The sequence below is a fragment of the Aphis gossypii genome, chromosome 3 (assembly GCF_020184175.1).
Source record: "Aphis gossypii isolate Hap1 chromosome 3, ASM2018417v2, whole genome shotgun sequence".
Lineage (NCBI taxonomy): Eukaryota > Metazoa > Arthropoda > Insecta > Hemiptera > Aphididae > Aphis > Aphis gossypii.
The window spans coordinates 1,516,020-1,535,859 of NC_065532.1; the positions used below are offsets into that span (position 1 = coordinate 1,516,020).

General features: G+C 29.6%; 1 protein-coding gene and 1 long non-coding RNA gene across 2 annotated transcripts in view; both read left to right on the top strand.

Moving 5' to 3' along the window:
- LOC114128100 (uncharacterized) overlaps window positions 1-19,840 on the top strand; it is a 66,260-nt gene that overhangs the window by 18,075 nt on the left and 28,345 nt on the right. The window contains exon 4 of the mRNA XM_027992532.2: window positions 2,157-2,233. Within this exon, the coding sequence (XP_027848333.2) occupies window positions 2,157-2,233 (77 nt within the window). The remainder of the gene's footprint in view (window positions 1-2,156; window positions 2,234-19,840) is intronic.
- Window positions 2,240-12,145, top strand: LOC126551480 (uncharacterized). The gene is made up of 3 exons (XR_007605383.1): window positions 2,240-3,553; window positions 11,545-11,739; window positions 11,817-12,145. It is a non-coding gene; the product is annotated as an uncharacterized LOC126551480 (long non-coding RNA).

A 19,840-nucleotide genomic window follows, 5' to 3' on the forward strand; every position in this document is an offset into this window, starting at 1 on the left:
TACACAGTTGAATGTATATAGTTAAAAACTAAATCATCGTTGGATACATTTGTCTTTAACTTATATCCTGTATTTAGAAAATAGCTTATTGGAAGCAAAATGGTAAATTACCATCCACCCTAATCCCATTTCTCAACAAAATAATACATCTAGGATTTATTTATATTTTTAATGATGTAACGTAAATAAAGAATGTTTGACTACTTTACTATTTTAGTCAATTGTTTTAAGTTTATGATATTACGACATTATAACTTATAGATAGTAGGTAGTAGGTATAGATGTTTTTTAGAATTATTTATTAAATATTTGCTTTATAAATAAGATATTCAATATATTATATTAAATTATATTATGGGTGTCATGGAAATTAAAATTTGTAAAGTTTTTCATTATTTTTAAACAAATTCAAATATTTTTCTCATAGAAAAATGATATTCAATTTAATTTTGGCTTTAACTTTTAATATCATTTTTGTATGATTATGCTTATCATTATAATACATTTAATACACAATTCATATCATATGATTTGGTTATAATGATTAACTTAATCTTTAACAAAAAATGTCTGTGTTTGGAAGGGCGGAAGGAGGAAACTACTTGAATTAAACTAGGGAAGGTCTGTTTTTCGTTTTTACATTTTTTCAACTTAAAAAGGAAAAGTCCTCAACAATTTTTAATTTTTAGTAAAAAATGTTATCAATAAAGGTGTTTGTTATATATCCAAGTCATTATATTATAATTTATAATAATGAATTCTTAGAGGGATTTTTTATTTAGATTAAAATAGTGATTAGTACAGAGTAACAAACAACAATATTTCTTATAATATTATCATACTATATACGTAAATGATATTTATATAAGAAAAAATGTCTTGAGAACGGATCGAATAGTATCAATGTTATTCTTATTATTTATTATCAATATTAAAAATATTTATACATATTATTATGTACAAACTAATAATTTTAGCGTTTAGCAGATTGTATAATAAATATATAATAATAACTATGATAGATAAATGGTTTTCTTTTAACTTCGTATAATACGTAGGTACCTACAGTAGAAACATAATATTATATTAAAATGTGTAAATTCGTAAAGAAACAGACGAATCTGCAATATCTGTGTGAAATTCATATAAAACGTGTTGTTCAACAAACCATTTTTAATCTGTAAATTTTATACTGACTCTGTACTACTAATATTAAAAAACAATATTCATTAGGTATCACATTCGTACACTATTATAATTAGAGATAGACAAAGCTAAGTTATAAAGTTAATTTTTGTTAAGTTTTGACCTTAACTAGTTAGATAATGTTTAATTATTTTATTAACTTAACTAGTTAAAGAGTCCATTGTAACAACTTAGATTTTTCTAGTTACTTTAATATATATTTACATATAACGTTAAGTTAGAACCATGTTTACATATATCCATAACTGTAATTGAAACTTATTTATTTACTACTATTTCTTGGCTGGTTACCCAGTAAATTCATAATATGCAATAATTTTAAATAAAAAACAAATATTCCTTGATATTTGAATCATTTAGTCGACACAAACGTGTAATTGTTTAAACAATCACAGCTAGTGTGTAATAAGGAGGAATAGAATAAAATGCATTTTTATCATAAAATATTTAGTTATTATTTAAAATAATGATTGAAATATGTATAATCACTAAATATGACGTGAACATCTGTTACTTAGATGGTAATTAAAAAAAAAAAATTGTTAACTGAGTTCAGTTAATATTTTTATAAGTCTTAACTTTAAAATATTTTTAGAGTTGAAATATTATTTATTAACAATAATTAACTATTTTAGTTTAGCGTTTTCTACGTTAACATTTTTTAATTAATTCAATTTTTTTGTTTTCATCCATTTTCTCACGTTTGCTGTAATAATAAATCACATAAAATCATTTTATACCATCTGATATGGGTTGTGATAATAATACAATATTGAATGCATGCCCCTTTAACCACGACAATCGTGTATAAGTGTTTATCTATTCGCCGGTGGAACGGCGACCGTTAATATCTATTACAATATAGTACGTCGGATAAAATAAAATTTAGGTTTTTATTTATCGACGATTTATTTATTCTCTTCTGATATTCTTAAATGTTTATTTTTCAGAATTGTCACCGATACGATTACGATGCCAACGAGTGATGAAGAAATAACAACTGCAGAACAACACAATCTGAAAAAAGGTAACAACATACTATTATAATATTATACTAATATAATAAACAAAATACCACTATAGTAATAATTATTATTTTATGAATCAAATTCAAGATATTAAAAAAAAAATTGAACCTTACATTTTGAACGCAGTGATAAGAGTATTGGTTTTTAATGACGTGTGTGTGTGTGTGGTGTGTGTGTGTGTGTGTGTGTGTGTGTGCGTGTTTTTATGTCAAAAACAATTTTTAAAGTAAAAAAAGTACTCCGATCATTAGATTTTAAGGAATAGTGTTTATAGAAAATTGGATCTATAGTTTGTACTTGGAGGGTCGAAAGTAGAAATTTTAAAATTAATTTATCAAATAACTAGGAAAAATTTTTGATTACAAAAAATTCATAACATTTTACACAGAATAAGTTTTTGACTAAATTGAATTACTTTTTTTTACTGCAATCAAAGAATATACATTAACCAAATCTAACCAAATTAAGTAAATACCGATGAACACAGATTCACATCTTTAAAGAATTATTTTAGAATGACAGAGCGTTTCCGCTTAGAATCATTTTTAATAATATAAAATAATTTATACCAAAGACCTACTCAATAACTATTAGATACACTTATGACTTGAATTTTATTGTACAACAGATAGGTTACTTATCCGCTTTTTGTTATGAAAATAATGTATTTCTCGAATCGTCATTTTTTGTTTAAGCAAATGACTATATATATGTATCGGACTACTTGTTTACGTAAAAAGTAGTATTTGTACTTAAATAATAATAATAATATGTACATTGGACAAGATTAAAATGTCGTTACAGGACTCAAGACCTTAGATATATCTGTTAGTATGCGTGTGTGTTTATCAATATTATTTAGTATTGCAGGCGTAGGAAGATAGGTACATTATAAACAATGACAACACTATAGGAGATAACGGCATGCACTGGACTTAAACCGCAAACCGTTCAGCCATGTGTATCGTCTAATAATATTAAAATAATAGTACGAGTATAATATTATTGCAGTGAGTATCTACTGCTCCGTAGTAATGACACGTGTCCGGAGATCCAGACCGATACCATAGCTACTACATCTGACTACAATAATATTATAATAATATATTCTATCGTCTAGTATCATCTGTACATACGAAATAATAGTAATACGTTATAATATAATATATTTTCTATTACATTTTGTACTTCTACCTACCTATAATAAACCCTACGCGCGATCGCGTTTAACAGTGATTTATAACGCGTATAAGTGTATAACTCGTACAAGATAATTATGACGATGGAGTACGCTAGACGGATACTAATTATCGTCACAGGTATGTGTGCATTAGCTTATTCAAAGATCAGTTTCGATAAAATAAAAAATAACTGTTCGTAAACTCAATATTATATAATATTAATTATATGTTTACAATGTATATATATAAACAGTTCATATGAAATTTACTTTAATAATAATTGATTTATGTTGCTTATGTAGGTTTATATAGTGGTTAACGTATATTTTGATATTCTTGTCACGCGTCACAGAGTATTTGGTTTATATCTTGACTTGTATAATATAACAATTTCAATGAAATGTTTATAAACTCGTATGATATAATATTAAATAGGTACTCAATAAAAAATGTATGTAAGTAGTATTATTACAGATCTACGCTGTGGTTTTAATTCGGGAGGGACTGATTATTATATATATATAGATATAGGCGATATAGGTATAGGGTTAACTTGACTTAAAGGATTCTTCATTGTTCCGTACGCCGATAGCGTGAATTTAACATTTTATATTTTTACAGTGATCTTCATACAAATTATAATTTTTAATAAGTAGTTACGTGTCTTACGTTATTAGTTTACAGAACATTGGAATCATTTTTAAATACTCCTAAAATTCGAAGATTGCACTCCTCATTTTGTAGCTCGCACAAATCCTTTTTACCTGCACCACTTTATATTTCGCATAAATAGGTAGTTTCAAAATCAAAGACGCATATCGAAAATTTAAACATAATATATAACGTCATCTAATAAAAACATAGTATCAAAAATAATGTATATTAACATATTGTATCAGAGGCGTGTGTCATTGATAACAAAAAAAAAAAAAACTTTTATGACAATTACAACAGTTGCAACTATAGAAGTTTATTAAAATATACCAACATCTCTTGAACACAATATTTTAAATGCCGTTTTAATATTTGTTTTGTTATGTAATTTTAATATTGTGTATTGTATAAATATACATATTTATATAATATATAGGTACTTGTATTACTATATTACGACTATGTATCTCCTATACTAATTTATGGCCCTAATTATATCTTAGGAGCTTTTACAGTTGACTATATTGCAATTTGAATACCGTACTCTAATGTTCATACACTTGCACACACCACGTCATGTTACTGTCTTATGACGTAGGTACTTGGTGGTGAAGCATTTTTATATACATTAGGCATCTAGCTATTAGCTACTAGAAGGTTCAAAAATATTTAATTTAAATTTGTTCTTGGAGCACCAAAAACACTTTCATGAAACCCTAGATTTCCACGAAGTATAGTTTGGGAAACATTGACCTTGATGATGCAAAAAAAAAATTTTAAATATTGTTGTTAAATTATTTTATTTCACCAATCACCATAATAGTTAAGTTTTATAATTGTATTCATGATATCGTACTTATTACTAATATTTATAAAGTAGCCTAAACAAAAATGTTTTAAAAATCTTAAAAGATGTTTTAAAAAAAATATATTAAAAATTTGTGTCTTATCGTTTAATTAATCATATAATGAAAATGATTTACTAAAGCTACTAAAATAGAAGTAGATATTGATTTTAAAAGTATCTTTAATTATTTATAAAATTATAAATATAAGGACGGTGGTCGATAAGTATTACTTATCTACTACGCGTTTTAGTCATTTTATACTATCTGGCCACATAATATTATGTACTTCATGTTTATCACAAATATGCCGATTTTTGTCACAATAAAATGTTTACTATAACTTATGTTCACTTGAAAAATAATGCAAAATAATAATCGTTAAAATAATATCAGGACTGAAAACGTAAAACTATCAATTATTATAATAATTATTAAAAATATATTAAAATAATAATAAAAAGTTCAACCATGTCTTTTAAGTTTGAATTTTTTGTTTTTATATCTTATTATTTTTTTTTACATTATGTTGTTCTGTACAATATTTACTTAAGCCAGGTGTACCTAGTAACAACAGATGGGAAAAAAAACGTATTAAATCGATGAAATCGCGATGAACGCAATCCATTATTCCGCCGTATATTATATTTATTTTATATTTATATTATACCATCGTGATATATTATTGTCCATAATAAATTAATGTATAGGTTTAGTAAGTACATATACCTTTGGCAGGGGAGAGACGCATACGTATAGTAAGACACTGTGTAGAACACTACACGTGGCGGGTATAAGATCTGGTCCTTATTATATATGGACATGCCTATATTACTTATATACGCGCAATAGGAGAAGTATTTAAACATTCTTGACCTAATTTAGCAGAGCGCGCAAACAAATAGGTCCGATCTCTATAATGTATACAAGTGCTTACATATTGTATATGTATTATATGTAATGACATAATGTCGTACGATATTACGATACTATATTATAATATGTGGTGTATCATCGCCACTAAATTTTCAAATCTAGCTAAACGCATACATGAAATATTAAATGGATACGACGACGAATCATGTGTTGCACGGCCTGCTGGAATGGGGTGTTATAAGATAATAAATAATATTTTCATGGGGTTGAAATGTATATTTAGAGTGCACCCAACGGCCAACGCCGTTACTGTGGTCTGTGGAAAGGTGTAGGTTATAATATAATAAAGATGTATTATAATGTATTATAGGTATCAGGACTCAGGATGAGCTCAGTTGCACCGAAGCAGATATTTTCATGTTCTGCATGAAAAAAATTCCGACTTAAGATCTATCTAAATTTCTATAATCTGCCATAATATTATTGTTAAATTATACATTATCATTTTGAAATATCACCAACTGGCCCACCCATCGTGACTTCCACTTCTAAAGAATTTACCTCTGTTTGTGTATTGATACGTATTGGTTATTAGTGTTATCACGTTTATCGAGCGTTCAATAAGTTATATGTGTGATATACTAGGCACCAGAAAACATCTCAGGTACGAGTCCGGTATTTTATACTATACTAAGTACATAGCGATACATATCAATTTTTTCTTCTAAAATATCTTGCAGGTACATCACTTGGTTTACGCTGGCTTCACGAGTTCTTTGAACGAATAAAAGGGCATTGTGAACTGTATTACAAAAATACTAAGTATAATTAAGAGGGCACCACTGTCAGGGTTGTACAGTTAGTCCCGTCCGCAAGCTATTCGCATTTTCCCAGGCATCGGGTCGAATTGAGTCGATTGAAGAGCGTTTTATTGAACGTCGACTTCGCGTAATAGTTAGCATATCAAACAAAATGTACAATATTACTTTTAGTTGCATGCGAGTGAGATCTATATGTGTTTACAATCTAATTGATAATAGTAAAAACACCATTGTGAAATCTTCAGCGTATGCGATATGTCCACACTCGTATCTACGTAAATATAATATGAAACCGCTGCAGCGTGTCCCTCTCGTCCAGGGCGGCAGTTGGCATGTATAAGAATATAAATATTATACGATGTTGTCGTGGGTGGTCCAAGCGTTTCGTATATCGTATAAGTTTATACACACGCGTATAATATAATATACACCCGCATTGGCGTTGCAAAACACCATACGTATGCGAGACTTAAAAGGGGATAAAAAATAAAAAATAAAGTAACAGCCGTGCCAGTTGGCCGTCGACACCGATGACCTCAAACTCGCGGCACGCACGCACGTCGGCGGGTCCAATAATATATTTAATATCGTTGTTTATTGTACTACAGTGTATACCTATATAACATTGTATTTATTTTATATTATTATACATAAACTCCTTGTTGCCAACGAGCGCCCCAGACAACTCGTTCACGGGATTAGGTGTGTGATGTATATAATATGTGTAAGGCGCGTGTTCGAAGTAAATGCGATACAAAAATCAATTATAATTTTTTAAATAATAATAAAGATTAAAGGTATATATAATATTCCTCGAAAGGTCGTCGTAACAAACAAAGAGAAACTCGGACGCGTAACGAATAGTATTGGTATATAATATTTCATCTTACGCGTGGGAATATTATTATTATTAATATTACAATATATTTTATTATGCATACCTATGATAGATTATATTATTATATATTTATGTACACTATAATCATTCCATAGTATTACGTATACGTAACACGTTTGGTTGTACAAAATGATCATAAGTAAAAAATAGATTTTTTTTTTTGTTTTGCATTGTATTGGCAGTAATGAGGATCTTATTTTAACATTAAATTATTTGAAAAACACAATAAAATTATAGTTCCTTAACTTCTACACATTTTATATTTTTCTCAATTGAAAATTAAAATTGCTATAACAAATCATTAAATTTTTTTTATTTATTAGAAAACAAACAAAAATGGCTGATAAATCGTACGAGATTTCATTGAGTGAGATATACGTTAGAGAATTATTGTAACACAAAATCACGAACGTCATATTATAATAATATATAACGCGCCGTTTATTGCTGTAGCTACGTATCGGATTGCGGCTACTGGCACTGCTGACACCATACGTATATGTATAATAGGAACACATTTATCATCTCGAACGAGGTTCGATGTTTCGATGAAACTCTCCTCGGGCCTCACAAGTCTCGAGTCATAATAATTTTTCATAATATATAATATTCTGTACGTAAAAAAAGCGAGACGACTATGGGTGCTTACTACCCGGGTAAATTTCTGTCAATATAATATGTTAACGCTATTTTTCTGACAACTTGGTTGAAACGTAATTTTCGAAAGGAAAATAAACTATAATTTATGCATAATATACGTTAATGTATATACCTACATTATTGCCGTTACCGTTTAAACATTTCAACCCGATCGCGTCATTAAATCACGAGATATCGTGTAGGTACACAATGATACGCTTTCTTTTCGCCGCGTATCACCATCTCAATTTACTTTTTTTTACTTCACGTCGAACTTCAACTCACGAAAAACGATTAACTGTCGCATTATGAAATTACGAAAGCGCTTCAACATTCCAATATTATTTATAATTTCTTTACGATATGATTTACTGTGTTCACTGTTCATAGTATATTTTATGTTAAAATAAAACCCCGAATTATGATTATTATTTATTATTGTTCCAACAAATTTTTTGAATACTTTTGTTTTTTTTTTTTTTACTTATAAAATCACGATTAATGACATTATATTTATATAGTTTAATGGCCTTATCTCAGCCGGATTCAAATTATTGCTTCTATTTATACGCTTTCATCAAATGTTCTATGTCCTATAGTTTATGTATAAAATGGTGTATCTAGATTTTGAAATTGTAATGGCTTAGTTTCACTCAGGTACACATCCCTTCTTATCAAATAAGTCAACGACGAATTGATTGCATTGTGATTTACACTTTAATATATTATTATAATGTCCTCCCATTATACAATATAATTATTATAATACATTTATCACACATATGTATTGAATTTCAACAATGAAATAATTTATCCTAATCCAATCTGCTGCAGCGACAGTTGTTGTAATTTATTGGACGAAGCCACGAAGGTCAATAAGTCCTCGGAAGAATTTTCATTTAGCACTGGTCCATACGTTGTTACTTGTTATCAGTACAATAGTATTAATAGTACCTACAGCATTATATTATTATAATTACGCGACATTCATAATCGCCGTAGAAAATTAAATTATTAATAAAATAATAAATAATACGTTTATTATATTCTACGTTGATTTTATTTTTAAAGCTCACGGCACCCATACAGTAATACATGTTACAGGTATCTCATAGATTCTCCACATGGCACATAGTGTACCTATATCATACGCACGCTCAATGATATATATTTACATTTTCAATTTATAACGTTTTTTTTCAAAAAATTGTAATTTTTATAATCAGTACTGATAAATATATTTTTACAATAAGCATAAATATAAAATAGCTACATAGTTTAAAACGTTTAAGAACTTGAGTTACGGCTCATCTGGTGGGCGGTAATTGAACTTTATGACATGGATTAAGGATTAGTCAATCAGTAGGTGACGATCCCAAGTTCATTTTAGGTGTCTCCTGAGGTCATAAGAGATAATGGAGATGGATAGTTCTGAGATCAAAGAGTTGTCAACTATTGAGTGTAGTCAATATTTTAACTCAAAAGGTTTAAATTTGAGAAGATCGAGAAAAATATCAACTATATTAATACTCAGTCAAAACGAAGATAATTAATTTTTTTTATAACCATATGAATCACAAATATATAAGTGAATAAGTTAATTTGAGAATTTAATAATTAATTAGTTAATGGCCACCTTTGACCTTTATAACTATGTTATATACCTATACATACGTAGTTATTCGTTGTTTATGTAATCTTAATTATTTTCGTTACAGCTGTCTCCTAGAGGAAAATATATCATATTATATGTTATATCAGTTACGCGTCTTTATTTTGTTTGTTTGTTTTTTTTCGTTTAAATTTCTGTTTTATAACATATGACTCATAACCGTACACCACTCGCAAACAACGTGTGTCGCCGGCTGGCAATTCGCTGCAGTTTTTTTCACCGAGTGGAACCAATAGCAGTTAATTTTTTTTCGCGACAAGAATATAATAACATAATGACATTGGAGTTGCTTTAATAACAATAGGTTATTGCGGTTTTTATGCAAGTTAGTATTCGTGGAGGATGGGAGGGGTACGTTAAGCTGGAAAAATAACATAACATTATGAGCATATTATATTATAATATTATATACGCGCCGCGGTATTTACGCATTTTTAAATACAACGTGGACCTTATACATTATATTATTATAATATAGGTAGTTAAAACCGTATAGTTTCACGTTGTAAGAGGACCTTCAAATTGCCATTATTGTGTCGGCTTGTACATATACGGCATGAATGGGTTAGAAAATAATACTTTTGATCCGCTGGACAGTATTTAATTCTTCAACGATAACCAATGGTGCGTTATTTATTAGTGTATAATGATGTATACCTTAAGTGTGTATGTACAGAAATTTTCTGTCAAAAACACTATATTTAGAAACTAGAAATTTTGAAAAAAAGTTACCGCTTGTAATTATATTTTTAGTCCTCGTATTGTAAAACATATGTTCTGTACGATTTTACATTCTTAAAACTTGAAGCGAATACGTAAACTACGTATACAAATTATATGCTACTAATAATTATAATCATATTATAATGATAGGTTTTAGATTTAATAATGAATTTTAATACAAACATATATATCAAACACATCCCGATCTCGTATCAATAAACGCCAATGCACTATTATTATTTATATACTTACAAAATATATTCAAAAATTTTAATAGTTAAGGACTTAAGGTTAACTAGATGATATTTTATAATTCATTTATTAATGAAAAATAAATAATACACATGTTTAGTGTATGATACGTGTAGTAGGTATAGTTATTATTGTTGATAGGGGTTAATCAGTTACTTGACGTATTTTAACGTTTAAATCATGCAATTGCAAGAGTCATAATTTATGACGTGAAATAAAATTTTTCTAAAAAATATAACACTGATAATTAATTTGGTCAATTTAAAAAATATTATGAATAGGTATATTTTAAGACCTATAATGAATCGTGATGAGATTAATATTGTTCTATTACACAATATGTTAAATTTTTTAGATGGATACCTTAATATAGTCATTACCTATTAATAATTCCTTATCATTATCACGATAAAAATCACGAAACAAATATTAATAATAACAATGATGACATAATAACTGTGATTTTAAATCCATATTATCAAGAACTCATTCTACAATTAAAAACCAAGTACTATGTAATGCACCCTTCATAAGAGAAATTCCATAAGAAAGCTGGAATTATATATTGTGTCACAATATTTTACATTTTGCATACTATTATATATATATATGTCCTGTTGTACAATATAAGATTTAGAGAAGTCAAATACTTGATTTCTCGAAAATATAAAACGCCTACATATTGTCGTAAAGTGTACACCACCTACTACCTACACAAATCTAATCCTAGCCCGTTGTGTTGCTTTCAGTTCCGAAGCAAACGAAATCCTTTCGTTTTCCACGCACTTGGTCATTTCTATACGAAACTGTGTCCAGCATCGACTATGACGGTGCTGGTGGCCATTGCTCGTAGATATCATGATAGAAGATCATTGCAATTACACAACGTGCAATGACTGCAATATAAATGGAACAATGGCGTATATGGGGTTCTGCTGCAATAGGTTGTATGACTTGTGTTGTCTCCCGAGTACGCGCGCACGTGTGTGATTTATAATAATAATATTATATTATATTGTAGATATATAATATTATGTCGGTCGTCGGTCGACTTGTTGTCCTATAAATAGAAGTCGAAACTCAATATTATCATAACGTCCGTCCGTTGGGTTTTGTTTGCGACATCGAACCCGTAGAGCGTGTAATGTGTGAAATGTGAATATCAGCTATTCCTACAAGACCATATCTATAATATAGTATTATGGAATCCAAGGCTGGGTATAATCTATTAAATAATTTTCAAAATCCAGTTGATTAAGACTACTATAATTGAGTTACTTATACATTTTTTATTTACTAAAATTATCATTCACTTTAAATCACACAAAGTTTTGTGACAAAAACTATTCAGTCGAGTTTTGAATTAAGTATATAATATATTGTATGTACCTATGTACGTATGTTGTTATGTATACATAAAAAAAAAAATTTCAAAAAAATTATTCACTAAATAGTTTACAGTAAACAGAAAGATTTTCATCTGTAAAACAGAAATTTGTATCTCCATAGAGCACTCCCGAAATAGAACAAAAAATTTCAAGAAAAATATGATTTTGAAATATCTTTAAGAAGTTTAAGAATTTGAATAAATTCATTATTAAATGAAACACGGGGATAAGTATTCTTAGTGAATCACCGTATATATTACATGGTTTATAAATAAGTTATATGTTTCTATGAATAGCAGTAGGTATCTATTTTCTATATTGTCTATGTAGTGATCACGAGTGGCTAAAAAAAATGAGAATAAATCGTTCGTCATTACCACGCAAGGCATGACGTATTATGGCCGATGATCAGCAGTGGGCATTGATCGATAACTCGTTACTAAAATAACAATAACGCAATAAAAAATAAAAATAAAATAAGAGAGAAAGAAATTAAATCGAAGTAAATTGCTTAGGACACAGTGCCGCCCGCGCGTCATGGGATCTATGTGTACTGATTTTTATCTTAATTTTATGTGGGGGATTAAAGAGAGCTAATAAAACATATCGTCAGACGCCAATTTATAGCTCTGCGTTTAAAGACATTATTATTTAAGAAATAAATATACATTATATTGAAAAAAAACCAGAGACAAATTATTCCAGTCGTATTTATCGTGATGAAAACTGGTTGTGTCCACTCGCATTTATTCAAATCAGTCTGGCGATAATGTCGCGCTGCAGTGACATCGCCCGAAATTCTCGCGGAATAAGCACCGCGCCTTAAGAAACGCTTAAATAGATGTATATATTATTATAGTACAAGTACATGCTAGTTATAAATGATCGACTGGAGACGACAAATCATCGACGATAATTTCTAACAGAAAGTAAGAAAAATTTTAACCGTGCATCTGCTCGGCAGGGTTAGTATATAATATATATACATAAAATAGTCACTTTAAGTTTTTATTATACTAATAGGAATTGTAGTACAAATTACGTTAAAAATTATAAGGTTTTGCAAACCGAAAATGTATACAACAATATGAATAATATTATATTCCTTTATAAGTGTCAGAGTCTGCAATAAGTAAAAGACAAACATACTATGGGCAATTTTCAGTTACCTATGTTTTAAAATGCTTGGAGTCAAGTACGAATTGTGTTAAGCTTCATTTATCAAAAATATATTAAAATTTTACTAGGTATAACGAAATGTATGAATTTTTACTCTGAAGTAATTTTTATTACCAAAACGTGTCCACTCTGACTGCACCATTAATCGAATGATATCAATTTAACACGTTAAATTATTCGTTTAATTGATTTCCATTGAAAATAAAACTAAACCTACTCGAAAAGACTATATTATGTTATTCAAATAGATAAATATGTCACTGAGCTGTTAGAGATACATGTCCAAAAATTATTACACCCACTCAATCACTATACTACCTTAATTAATAGGTATATCGTATATAATATGTTTAGTGAATTGAATGCTCTGTATTAAATATGCTACTGTAGACTGTGACATTCAATAAAGCTAAGATAAACAAGCACTGTAATATCTAAACTGGAGTACTGGAAAACTGAAATCTCAATCGAATTAGGACAAATTATATAGAAATGTAAGATATAGTCATTACCGATGCCGCACTACCCGCATCACATTCAAGTTGCATTTTATCAGTATGAATTTATAATTATAATTTATATGCATATTTATGACTATGGTATATGACGAACCATTCATTTTAAACTATTTATTATTTGTGTAACTATAAAAATATTATACGTCCATACTCCATAGGCGTCCGCAGCAATTTTTCTAGGAGGGGTCAATGTTAGGATTTGTTATATTTAAATAGTAATTTATCTTAAAACATTCAATTTAAAAAATATTTTTGAAAAGCCAGGGGGGGAAATGCATTAAAATGCCCCAGCTTGCTCCTCCCTCCGGGTGCCTATGTATACGTCGCGTGTATCTCACAGAATATATTATTAGTTTCGATGGCTTTTTGTTTTTATACAAAATAAAATCATACATAAAGGTTTTGTATTCAATTAACTCAAATTGGGGTGGCTTGGAGGGGGGACTTAGTATTAAAACTGTCTGAAAATACTTTCCAATTCAAAATCTAATATTCGTTAGTAGGTACTAAGCATCAATAATTTTTAGAAAATATTTTTTGGAAGTGACTCATTCAGTCATTATTTTCTTAAAAAATATGCAACTGGCTTACTAATAATTCTACAAGGACATAATAAATGTATAGGACATAGGTAATATATAACAATTGACAGAAATATATTATGATAATATAATGTGGTACATTATAATAAAGTTTCTGGCGTGCACAGAGTTAGATGTTTTTATTTTTTAATATTCTATTGTAATAAAATATACCTAATATACGCGTATTACTGTACCACGCAATTCGGGCGCGCCGGAATAATTAACGTCTCCTATATTATACTTTAATATTAGGTACGCTTTTAATATTATAAATTATAACATCGAGTGATGCGCCCGCCACTGTTTGTATCCACAGGTGTGTTTATGACACCATCGACGGTATATAATAATGTAATTGACCGTTTCCACCCGCGCGGTATACTATTTTATTATTATATATATATATTTACGATATAACTTGCTTAAACATTTCACATTACCGGTGAGAACGGGTGGGAAAAATATTTTTAAACTTCGCATTCGTACACACACACACACACACACATATATTTTTTCTCTTATTTTTCCACTATGTATGTATACATCGCAGTCATTCTCTTTTTCTTGTCCGTATATTGTTTATAGGTAATGTATGTGTGTGTGTGTGTGTCCGGCACCGCCGCAGGATTGAAATTGACAAACGTTGAACCCGTTCGGCCGTATAATAGCGCAGCATCACTCCCTCTTCCCAGTTAATATGCCGCCGACGCCAACGCCGGTGCAAACCGAATCGTGTCTGTAGCTCTAAACGCAGTTTCAGTATCGGTACCGGCGACTCCGCATCCGCGATTCTATTACGTAGGTACCTATATTATAACGCGACTAACCGTACAGGTCCGCCTCGTCGTGTAGGAAACGTGCAAAATAACGGAGAGAATAAAATACGATTTCATCCGTAGCCATAATATTATTATTGTACATAAATAGTGTACTTAGATATTAGTTTTTTTCCAAACTTTTATTTTTCGTCTTTTACATTTTAAACACGTGTAATAATATCATACATAATACCTATGCACTGCAGCGTCGCTGCAGCAATTAAATGTGAATATGAAAAGTTTCAAGTTTATCGATCAGGTAATATTAATATATATATTATTATAATATATTTTATAGGATGTTTACGCATATTATATTATCATATTGTAGTATATATTTTATTACTATAAAATATATTAACAGTAGTACAGTACTTAAGTAAAATATCAAAATATTTTCATAAACCATAATAATATAATATATAAACATTAAACATGCTGCAAATACACTTATATATACACTATATATATACTGTATATACACCTATACATATTCTATATTATTTATTTACTCACCGTCACGTTATGATAATAATATATTATATAAATATGATATATATATTATATCTATACTTGTATCGCAGTATACATATATATATATATAATATATTATAGCAACGCGTTCTCCCTTGTTTTCTTCGGTTGGTGCAAATATTGTACGAGCGTATCTTCGCGCGGAGTGAAAGCTGCAGCACATTATGGAACATTGGTTCTTTTGTTGGCCGAGTACGTATATTATGTATGGCCGATAATGGGCATCGGGCAGACAAAAGAAACGCAATATTAATGTTTGCAATGTGTGAGTGTGTGTTTTAGGGAGATAATATCTATATCTCTTATCAAACAATCGAGTGTGATGAAAAGTCCGTTGAATTTGGGTTAATAATAATAAAAAATAAAAAAATTTCGACCGGTGTGAAACAATAGGAAACCTTGTGGTTTGTGCATCGCCGTAAAAGTTTCTGACATTTCACACAATTTTCTTGCGTAACTGAAATTCGCTTCTAGTTAAAATATTGCACCAAACGGAGCAACTACGGTTTCTCGTGTCCGTCTTGCACGTTATCGGTCGATAGGCAGTAAGAACTAAGAAGTAACTCAAACGAGAACTAATATATTATCAAGTTCACGCTACAAATAATATGGTAATATGTGAGTATACTCGTATAGTATCGAAACGACGAAAATTATGAAGCGAAAATTATAAGCATAAGTATACCTATAGCTTATACAAGATTTAAACGTATTTTTATTAATTAATACTTTCGGCTATGATATAAATTATAAATTACGATAGTATTGTTTCACATAAAATGACAATTATCTTTTTAAAAATTGGAAATTGTTTGGCCATTGCAAATACAAAGAATACTATGGTGCATAGCTGAACCGGTCCGTTTATAGATAGGCATAATTGTAAATCGCATGACGTTGGTTAGGAGTGGGCGGAAAAAAGGAAACATTTGTCTGCAACCAATTGCTTTTAGTGACCATCCAAGTTTGTAGGTACTTGTATTCTTTTCTTTTGCATTTAGAGTATACTGTCATATAATTGACATATGTCTGAAAATGCATAATATATAAATATATTGCGTCGTATAATATATGTATACCTATGACTAGGCTGCACAGTGCACAGTGCACACACACTCGCGTGCTGCATACGGAATCAGTGCCCGTTATAATGTTTAATAATATAGTCTGCCGCATTTTATCCATAAACGGCATGTTGTTTGAAGGGGAAAAATACCATTCGGGAAACATTGGGGGATTGTCAGTGTTGCGATGGCGACAGCAGTATAGCGTGTACGTACTTATATACCACTATATATAAACATAAATATACATATCTAGACCGACAGATTTTTATGACACAAAAATAGCAACGTGGGATGGGCACATGGCCCACGTGTAGGGTTACGTCGTATGGGTGCACCGGAAATATTATCACCACTTGAATTTTTTCAGGGTGTGTATTGTATGTATTTATACGATTTATATTAATAAAACTCGCCTCAATAAAAAACACGATATGCATATAATATATATTATATATATATATACATTATATATATTATATATATATATATATATATAAACATTATACTTATATTGTTGATAAAAAAAACCCTTGTATATTTCGAGATCTCGCATGTTTTCCGACGCTAAAACATTTAATTCAGAAATACAGCTGCTGCAGTGTGCCAGTGTTTATATAGGCGTGCAATATATTATGTATATGTATAAACGTTTTATTGTGTGCACGTGTTTTCCTATACATATACGTATAGGCTGTAGATTGTAAACCAACTTTATAGGTAAATGGAAATTTTTCAAAAAATATTACACTACGTGGGTCGAATAAATTGGTGTTATAATGAATATTTATAACTATAATATATAGTACATGGGATGACAAAAAAAAACCGCACGAGCTTGATCGTCGAAGCACTACAATGATGGCAGAAAACGAGTATATAGCGAACCCCGCGCACCGCGACTTGCGTATTCCGAGGTTTCGCTCACACTACGTCGCAAAATTGCAATCACACATGTCTTTCCCTTGTTATAATAGTTGCACTTCAGCACTTTATAAAAAAAAATATATATGATTGAATCCGGTTTTTGGATCCTCAGCCTTAAATGGTCATTTACTCCGGATGATTGTAATAATTGGATATTATAAACATTCTTCGGTAAAGTGAGATTTTCATTTGATATTCCCGGAACAGACAACGAAAAATAAATTAAAAGTTCGTATGAACTTGCAAAACTTTACCACTTTGTACCACAACTATTGTATTGATACAATAGTGCGTTCCGGCAGTGGCGTAGCTAAAGGATAATTAAGAGAGGCCTTAGAGTTTTTTTTTTTAGGGTTGGTGGATAAGTGAGCGGGTAATAGTCAACGAATAATAATTTAGTATTTTAATATGATATAAGTGGTTGGAAATATGACTTTACAACATACCAGTACGTAAGTAATAGTAGAGGTACCTATTATTATTCGGACGCAAATGTGTTTAACGTCCAACAGATGCACGCACGAGGGATATTGACGAGCAATCCTATTAACGATAAAATAATATGTGTAATTCGTGTGCCTATATAGTAATAATTAGTTTACATACTGCAGTATAGTGTGGCTGGATAACGGAGTACGACGTCAACGGCTGTTCGCGTGTATTTTTAGAAGATTTATTTCAGGAAACTAAAGTACCTACACGGAACAGAATCCAGGGCCGTGCGTGTTGTATATATACTATATATTATATTTGTTGGTGTATACTGTATATACATAATAATGTATATTAAATGCTATTTACTCTATATAATACTGCGGCCATAGCTCATAGATCGAAAGAAAAACTGATCATTTTTTTCTAATTTAAAATTATAAAATATACTTTTAAAGATTGATCTCCATTCAATTTATGGATAATTTCAGGTCAGACATAGGTTCCACTTATAATTTATTGTTTATTACTTTTGTGTTGCTTCAATAATCACTTAACGCATCCTTAATTTGTAAATTTAAAACAACACGAGATACCTTTAAATGTCGTTTAACCATTATATATATAAGCATTTATCTTAGATGAATAATAATATTATATATTTTTTATAATAATTATACAATCTATACTTCTTAGCATAATAAGTATAAGTGAAAAGAGACAGAAAACATGGTATGCGTGATTAAGATTTAAGAAGTCACCCACTAGTGACTCTTTGCGTGAGGAATAATATTATATGAATACTATTTGTATATATATATAGATATTATTAGGAAAAAAATTAACAAACATAAAATACATGGCTATAATGATAAATCTTGGTTTTAGTGTACCTCAGTTCACTGAGTAGTTCACGAATACTTGCATTTGAAAACTGTATGTGTTCTTAATGTTTTTTTCGAAAACAAACGACGATTAGACATAAAATAATAACCATTGATACTTACAAACTTCTCTCGTAGGTCGTGTTACGTCGGTGGCTTGCCACTCATTACGTATATGGATGTGGAATTCCTAACGATACATGTTTCTACCTATACATATACGCACATACTTAGTACTTGCATATATAATATGGCAAACCCAGCGGAAGTATATTGTATGTAAAGAGAACAAATCACGACGTTATATTATACTAATATTATTTACTTATCGAATTTATTAAGTATGTGTACCTATATTGTATATATACTATAATACTACATATTACTATTATGTATAGTTGGTTATCTCGTGTGTGCGACAATTTCTATACTACTGCGTTTTGACTACAATACTTGCCTGCCGTAGCTATAATATTTTTATCGTATATAGATATGTATTCCGACCAAATGATAAATCTTATTATAATGCGTGATTCGTTTATTTGTGTGCAATTACTATTGCAATACGCACAATTTTCTGTCAAAACGTCATGGATTAAAAATATTTATTTATTTATGCTTTACCTGAATATGCATAATGCACATATAGATATCTAATAATATGATTTTTTTTTTTATTTACTTGTTTATCGCATTTATAGTAACCACTTCATCGAA